Below are 9,063 nucleotides of genomic sequence, written 5' to 3'. Positions count from 1 at the left end.
TACATGACCTTCACTTGAGTTTAACCCTATACAAAAACTCATTCTTCATGTTAAAATTACCTTCATGATGTATCATCACAAAATGCTTTTCCAAATTCATTGTAATATCTTGGTAAAACGGGCACATAAATTGCTCCGAAATGTTGTCGAATGTATTATTAATAAATGAACGGTTTTTTATGTGCTGGTTTCTTGACAAGTGCGTTGTTTCCGTTTTTTTTCAATAAAACAAACTCATTTTATCTGTTAAATATAGCTGATCCTGCTTTAGGATTGATCTGAACGTAACACGTTATGCATACAAACTTATGTGTACATTGTTAACTCTCCACAAAGAAGTGCCTTTATGTTTTATATATGTCAAAAGTTCGGTTATCTATTTCTAAGTTTGGATCATGACCTGAATCCCACTAGCATGTTTAAATGTATGTTGTTATATATTGCCATAACAGTCATAGATCAATTAAAACTAAGAAACAACTGTAATATTGTGGCCACCAAATAACAACACTACTGCAAGCATAATTGCAGAAATCGATCAAGAGAAATGGGGAATGCAGGAGTTTTTGCATATACAGACATAATTTTGGTGCCGCTTAGTCTGTTTATTACAGTTGGTTATCATGCCTATCTTTGGCACAATTTCAAGACCCACCCCTTTCTCACCACCATCGGATACAATGTTTACAAGAAGAAACTTTTGTTTCAGGGCCTTCAACAGGTAACCAATTGATCCCATTTCTATATCTATACAAGGTCGGGTCCGATACCTGACAAACGATTGTTACATCATACATACCACGGTTGTGAACAAAATATGAACTTCATGTATTTCTATTGCTAACTAGCTTATATGATCTTTCTAGTTAAATTTTCATCTAATCAATTTTTTAATGTAATAAAATTTTGTTGGTGACTTGTTCTAATATGTAAGAAATTGTTCAGGGGGATGCAAAGAAGGGTACGCTAGCAGTGCAAAGTTTGAGAAATAGTTTGATGGAGATAATATTGAGTGCAACAATCACAATTATGATGATGGTGGCACTGGCAGCATTGAGCAACAATTCCTACAATGCAAACAACTTGTTTAACAGGCCAACAGGGAATGGTACTCTATTATGGGGACTTCACTCCAGGGAGATAATAGTAGTAAAGTATGGAACTGCAGCAATACTGTTATTGTTTAGTTTTATATGTAGCTCCACGGCACTTTCAAATCTAATTGATGCCAACTTGTTGATCAATTCTACACTAGACATTGATGAAGAGGAACTTTTAAGATTGTGTTATGGCGGTTGCAGTATTAAATCTTACACAACAAGCATGCTGGAACGCGGATTCGTGATGGCAGTGGCTGGCAGCCGCTTACTTTGCATAGCGTTTCCATTGATGTTATGGATGTTGAGTCCAGTGCTAGTGCTTCTTTCTTCAATTGTATTAGTCTGGGGATTGCATGCTCTTGATTTTATACAACTAATCAATTAAATTATCACTCATCAAACCCACAAATTTTCTCACTCCCTTTGCTCACTGCAATTTATGTTCCTCGGTTTATCATATACAGATACATGTTAGGAGAAAGGCCTTAGTTGAGGTTTAAGTGATAAACAAGTAAAATCCCTATAACAACCCCGATTCAAATGCATGATTCATAGACAAGACGATGAGTAAATTCAGAGAATGAACAAAAAAAATTGAAACAAATGTTACCTAATGCTAAGTTGCTAACTACATTTTCTTTAAATTTCCTTGTAAGATACATATTAACACCCTTTTACTCTACATTTCAAGAGTCTTATGCTCTAAATGTAAAATTATACATTTACTACTAGAATTATCACTCCTAAGCCACTGTAGATGAGTACTAGTTATTTATAGCAGCGGAAGAGAAAGTATGCACATACAAGAGCGGGTATTTTGGTGCTTAAATGTAAACGGATACTAAAACTTGTTCCACCTCATTCCAGTTTCCAAACGTATCCTGAATTATAAATAGTCCATTGGTAGTTCCCAATCAACATCGATCTCTCCCACTTCTGACTGCAGGCTTTCACTAGTGGAGCTCCGTCGCTTTCGCCAACTGTACTCAGGTTGAACGGGATTTTCTAGATCAGAAAACCCACCAAACTCATCCATAGACTTCATCGCCTTCTGAGCATCCCAAAATCCCTGTAATGGGTAATAAATGGCCTTTTACTTAAATACCAGAAAAGCATTCCATTTCAACAAAAAGAACTGTAAATCTCTCATCACTTTATAGACAATCATTTCTTCTTTTTTTTAACTAAATCCACTTTAATATTTATTTTTTGTCATTTTCATCGCGTTATATTATCCATATTTGGATAATATGTATATATCTATTATTAAAATGTATAATAAGTTCTCTAAAGAGTATAGTCACCAAGGTTCACAGTACTCGTATACATTCCAAGTAGATAATCTAAAATTTGATTTCAAAACATCTATAGAAAAATATAGAAAAGATCTAAACTTGATAACAAACAAAAAAGTTGGAGCTCCATAATAGTTAAAAGCATAAATGTGCAGAGATTAAAGTGTATGCTTCTCTCTTGGCAGAATTTTTCATCTTTCAACTCTGGACAAGCATTACTTTGATTAAGAGTAAGTTTTTATATCTTTTTTCTGTTGTATACAAGTACATTATCTATGGCTATCTAATTGTAGGATCTGTAATTTGTTAAATCCACATCACTAGTAGCCTAATTAAACCCACATTGAAACTATGAAAATAGTTCCAGTATGCACATAGTGACAGAATTACCTTTGTAAGTCTCTGTATACGAGAAGCGGCAGCTTCATGGACGATGACTGTGTCTGATACAACTTCGAGCACATCTTCAACAAACAAAGCATAGGTGCTCACCTGGAAATTTAACAAGCTTGACTATCTAAAAACTCTCTAGAAGCTTATCTCATGTAAACGTCAGTTACCAACCTTGAACAAATATACTACAGCGGACAAGGGAATTATAAATTCACAGAAGTTAAAAGGACAAACAAACTACATCACTATCGATACTATAAATTCTTAGCATAATTGGGTAAGAGGACCATGAACTTACTAAACTTGATGGAATGATTGATATTCCAAATGAATCAAGCTCAAGTGATACTACAGCCCCGGTGTTAACATTGAAAGTGTACCCTCGCACCTAGAAGTAGATATACATAATAAGGTGTTTTGAAAAGCTTAACATAATCGAGGTTTCACAACCAGGAAGAAAAACAATGCATGAAATGTATTACCTTCCCAATCTTTTTTCTGCCAGGCGTGACAACATCGTATCCAACCTAATAATTATAATTAGTTCAGTATCCTTTAACAAAACAATACTCAGCTACAAAGAGGAGGCATTCCATTTTTTTCTTGCAAGACACAAGCTACAATTATTTTAAGTAGTTCTAGGCAAGATCAACCGTAATAAATTTAATTTGTAATGTAAACAACAATGAACTAATATTTTCTAATGAAATATGCCACAAGATTAACACTAGTTTTTAAAGTAGCTGTCTATCACAGAGCTAAATAATATCATATGAGAAACACTATGGAAAATGATACAATATATGAGTATTTGCATCGATTCATATATCTCTTTGGACTGATATCACTAATATAAATGCCATAGATTTGTTAAATTTTAAACAATTTCTAGAACAAATTGAAAGTATTAATTAATTATGATTTTTTTAGTTATATATATATTATTAGTCTGAATATTTGTTATATAGATAGTATTTTAATCTTACTATATCACCTCTAGTTCTATCTTAGGTAGTTAAAAATAGAATCGGATACTAGTAAGCCACGGTCATACTGGTCGAAAGTCGCGTCAAGGTGCTGCTTGGCTTGGTCAAATAATTAATAATAATTTTATATATTATATAGGCTAGTACTCATATTGAAACCATTCTTAGCCCAAAAACTCGAAACTGGTGACTGATAATACGCAGATTGGAATTTTTTTTAATTAAATCTAATAAAAGCTCACCGCCCCAAGCCGCCCTCCTGCCACCACCACCAACACCAACAGTGTCCAAGATCTACCTTCCATTTCAACTGCCTCTTTTGAAAAACCCCAATCTCTTAATTTTCAGTCCACATCTTCATATCCGGACCACTTTAAACTTTTGAACAATGGCAATACACACAACTCTGAACTCTCCATAGCCTATCATTATCTTTCCTCTTCCTCCACTACACTCTCTGCACCTCAACTCTGTCATCTCCTTCACCTCACCAAATCTCCACTCCGTCATATCCGTCGCCAAAATCTCATCACACCTCTTCGCCGTCTCCGTCACATGCATCGTCGACTCAATCTCAAATTCGTCGTCATCATTAGACATCAACATAGATAAGAGGATTTGTACATAGACTCAATTATACAACATACACATATAGATTGGTCAAATTGCTAGTGAATCACATAAATTATTGGTTGATATTCTTTATTATTGTGTTGATATTTGGAGGATAAAATGTTGATTATAATTAAAATTATGATTCATTTACACTACATTGGTTGAATTTTATTCATATAGAGAATGATGATGAGATTTTATTGAACCGCTATATCTACCCCACTAGTACTTGTGCCACCTGCACCCCCTTATGTTTCTTCACAGCAGACAATTGATGTGCATGTTGATGATCTTGATAAGAGGTATGCCCCGACCCGGCATGGTGGTGGTTATCATCAGTATTTAATTTATTGGAGTGGCAGGTTAGAGGATGAGTACACTTGGATCAGCGCTGCAGAGTTTCGCACACTTGCTCACGATCTTTTCCGGCGCTACAAGGAGTTCAGTTTGACAGAGCCGAACTTTTCTTGGGGGGGGGGGGGATTGATAGGGATCAGTCCCTTTTATTTATGATCAGGCATTATATTACTGATTTGTTTCATTTTAATGTTGGACTTATATTATCACGGGTTTTCTTATTAGGCTGTTTGTTTTGGGCTTTACCGTTTCGGGTTTTATCACGGCTATATATATCCCTTATGTATGGATTTTATTGTTCACGCTTGATTATACATCCTTTTCTTGAGAATAATAATATTCATTCTTCTTGGAATTCGTATTATCTTTACATATCTTTTTAATCTCTTTTGCATCAGAGCTGGACTCAAGTGACAATCTATACTCTTTATTAATAAGCGAAACCATGTATAATTTGGTGCTAAAAGTATCAAAGTACCAAAGTACCAAATTTTGGTACCTACCTGACATAAGTTGACTTCTATTCTCTATAAACTTTGTTTTTAACACAAATCGACTTCCATTCTTTGTAAATTTTATTTTCTTTGCAAACTACTAAGTAAATTACTAACACGAATTGACTTATATTCTCTGTAAACTTTATTTTTTGTAAATTATATTAAAAATTTATTAAGTTACGTTAAATTAAGTAAAATAATATATATTTACTTTTATTTTGAAAAACTACTAACTGCAAAGTAAACTATTAACACGAATTGACTTCTATTCTCTGTAAACTTTATTTTCTATTAGTTAATATCAATCCTAGTGTCAGTTTACTTTTAAATTGGATAATATTAGTTTAAAAATAATTAAGTAATAGCAAATGACTTTGGTAACATTTATTAACTTTTAAACTGAATATTATTGTTAACGATCGTATTTGTTACTGTCCATCACAACGTTTATTTACTTAAAATTAAAAAACATATTTTAACAATAACAAATTTATGGGATGTATCTAGATTATATTAAGTAATATTAAATTAAGTTTAATAACATCTATTTAATTTTAATTTGTAAATTAATTTTTATCGATAATTAGGTAATATTAAATAAACCCTATTGAATCTAAAGAACATATATTTGGTTCGTAAGATAGAGATACAATTCGTTTCACAAAAAATAAACTAATATGTTAGATTTCTATATCAGGTAAAACAATGCAAAACTAGAATTATAGTGGAAAATTTCATGATTAATTCGATTCTTTTTAACCACATAACTATTTTTGCAAGTACCAATTTAATATTTGGTATTAATATATTAATTTTAATTCGTGTTTCGCACAGATTATTAATAATTCTCTACAAATATTAATTCGATATTTTTATTCCCGGGCTCGTGTTTCGCACGGGTTATCAACTACTCTCTATGTCCCTAAACAATTTTCTTTTTTTGTGTTGGACATGTTTGTCAATGCACACTTTTGATTGTTAATATATTTAGTTTCGTATTAATATTAAATATAAATTTTTTATTGTATTAAAGTACTTATAAATACTAATCCAACAATATCACTCATGACTATATTTGATCCTATAGATTAAACGTAAATGAGTAGTCCATTGCTTACCATGAATAGTGTAAAAAGTCAAAACATGAGATGTTTTTTGGGACGGAGGGAGTATCAACTATATCTATACTAATAAGCGAAACCATGTTTAGGTCCCAAATCTTGGTACTCACTAAAAAATTATACAACTATTTTTTAAATTTTATGTAATAATATCTCAACTGACAAAAATTAACTTCTACTCTCTGTAAATTTTATTTAACTTCAATTTTTATTTGTTGCTGAACATCCAAGCGTCAATTTACTTTAAAATAATCGTATTAGTAAGTTAAAATGTCAGATCTGTATAAGTAAATAATTAGGTGCATGCATAACTACAACTATACCGTGAAATTTTAGAGTTATACTTAACTTTGATTTTTTTAACTACATATTTTAACAACATTTTATCTATTATATTTAAATCTGTATTTTGTAAGGATTATGAGTTTCAGTTTTATACAAATAATAATGTGATATTATTATTTTTAATTTCGGGCCCGTGCGACACCAACTAGTACCAATTATTTCATATTGTGGTTTTTGTTGCACAATCAAAAAAAATTATTAGTAACACTCACAATCTAAATATACTTGGTATGTATTATCAAACTATCGCTTAAGTGAATCAAACTGAAACAGCTACTAGTAACTCTTCATACATTTATTCACAAATTTATTCTACGAGATATAGAAATAGTTTCACACAGAAAATAAACATAATTGCTGTCTAGTCATTAATTTGTTGTGAAGCCCACACTAAGCTGTCGAGGACGAATAGAATGATTGTCGATTTGTGACACAAGGAGCAAAGCCCTAGATCACTGTTCTCCACAATATTCAAGACCAATTCAATTACCATAATCTAATATTTTTCCATCAACAAATATTTTCATTAGATACATTGATTTAACATTTGACATACCAATGTCTCCAGTCCAACCATGCTGATTTCATTTTCAGTCACACTCTCATCTTGGACGAGAACAACATCACCAACCTGTAAAAGATTAAGTTGAAGCATAGTACGATATACATTCAGTCGATACCAATAAAAAATTATTAGTTGTATAATTAACTATCCCGGAAGAACTTTTATTGTTCAATGTACAACAAAATAAAGTCTACAACAAGGGAATTGCAAAAAATCTTACAAGTGCAATAAAAAAAATAAAAAAATTCCTACAAAACATTGGTAGAACAGAAACACGAGCATTGAAGAGAAAGCATTGATAATAATAACAATTGTGACCCTAGGATAAAGAGAGAGTGTGAAATTGTTAAATGAGTACCTGATGAATGTCTTGCAGTAAAAATGGCTGGGCCTGGCCAGAAAGCAAGTTAGGTCTGAGCTCCACGACCGATACGAGCCACTGTCAAGTTGGGGAAGGAGGGGGGAGGTTAAAAAAAGAGGCAATGAGCATAATAAAAGTAGAAAAAAGGGAGGGGGGGGATAAGGGGGAAACTGACAGAAGAAGTATGGAGCCAAAGCTGAGAGACAAAGCCCAAAGTATTGGCAGAATGGATGGCGATTACTTGCTTGGCCAATATGCTGGATCTATTCATTGTCTGTCTTTTTGTTATCATTCTTGGTGAAGCTGAAGCTGAAGCTAAAGCTGAAGCATCATCATGATTGTTCAAACTTAAGGGGTTGCTGGTGGTTTCGAAATTCAAGGCATTCGTATCAGAAGATGATTTTGTGGAAGTAGTAGTTCCATTATTGTTATTATAATAATCATCAAAGTGAAGTAAGTTGGGTTGGTGTTGATGTTTGTTTGAATTTGAAGAAGAAGAAGAAGAAGAAGAAGAAGAAGAAGCAGCAGCAGCAGGTCTGGTGTAATTGAATTTGAATTTGTTGGGGCTGGGGGTAATTGTAATTGATGTGCTGATGATGCTGGCGGAGGAGGAGGAGAAAGAATAGATTGATCGAATACTACCACTACCAGTACCAGCAGGGAGTAGGTGCTGCTGCTGCTGCATATTACAATTCTGATTATAACAATTCCTAATTAATTTGGGTCTCATCCCCCCTACTATTCTTAAACTGAAATTCAAGGACAAGGAGCAAAGTTTGATGATAAATATAACACTCAATTATCCCCTCATCACCTCAATATTTTAACATTTACTTATTCAAAAAAACGGAAATTATTGCGGAATATTTTAACATTTATTCGTAACATTTACGAATTATGAATCGGGAATATCTGCGAAGATACCGATTTAAGATTAATTGAAAATTGGGGATTAATTGGAGTAAAAAACAGATGTATTATAATATTAAATTATATTTAATATATTATTGTGATTATATTAGTTATTTATTAACAAATATATATTTATTATATCATAATTTCTATAATTATTTATTTTTTAAATTAGTGTAATATTTTAATTTTAATAAATAATTATATTTACTCCAATAAAGAAAAATTCGTAAGAATAAATCAGATTTCAAATATCGAATTGGTGGGATACTTTGTAGGAGATTAATTGAGGATTAATCGGTTAAATCGGTGATTTATCAAGAATTATTAGAACACTGATTATGATTAGTAAAAATATATTTATATTCGAATTTATTTTAAATAAATTAATTTATTGACAAACACATAAACCTATTAGTTTAGATTTAACAACGAATTCAATACAGAATATAGAAGATTAATATTTACTGAATCCGACTTGAATTTGTTGACGAAAGAAATAAATAAAATGGCTCA

At 32.0% G+C, this 9,063-nt stretch overlaps 2 protein-coding genes across 2 annotated transcripts; one reads left to right on the top strand and one right to left on the bottom strand.

Moving 5' to 3' along the window:
* Nucleotides 1-480: 480 nt before the first annotated feature.
* Nucleotides 481-1,500, top strand: LOC141678831 (uncharacterized). Its single transcript, XM_074485237.1, has 2 exons — nt 481-721; nt 946-1,500. Exons 1-2 carry the CDS (start codon nt 548-550, stop codon nt 1,483-1,485), a joined length of 714 nt encoding a protein of 237 aa, XP_074341338.1. The 5' UTR covers nt 481-547; the 3' UTR covers nt 1,486-1,500.
* A 211-nt stretch (nt 1,501-1,711) lies between these two features.
* LOC141677629 (uncharacterized) lies at nt 1,712-8,419 on the bottom strand. Its single transcript, XM_074483634.1, has 7 exons — nt 7,811-8,419; nt 7,633-7,713; nt 7,266-7,340; nt 3,271-3,315; nt 3,087-3,176; nt 2,786-2,887; nt 1,712-2,169 (listed from the first exon to the last, which is right to left on the bottom strand). Exons 1-7 carry the CDS (start codon nt 8,363-8,365, stop codon nt 1,987-1,989), a joined length of 1,131 nt encoding a protein of 376 aa, XP_074339735.1. The 5' UTR covers nt 8,366-8,419; the 3' UTR covers nt 1,712-1,986.
* Between the last annotated feature and the right edge of the window lie 644 nt (nt 8,420-9,063).

Source organism: Apium graveolens, chromosome 8 (assembly GCF_009905375.1).
Source record: "Apium graveolens cultivar Ventura chromosome 8, ASM990537v1, whole genome shotgun sequence".
Lineage (NCBI taxonomy): Eukaryota > Viridiplantae > Streptophyta > Magnoliopsida > Apiales > Apiaceae > Apium > Apium graveolens.
The sequence above is the reverse complement of the archived record's forward strand: the minus strand, read 5'-3'. Positions and strand labels throughout refer to the sequence as shown.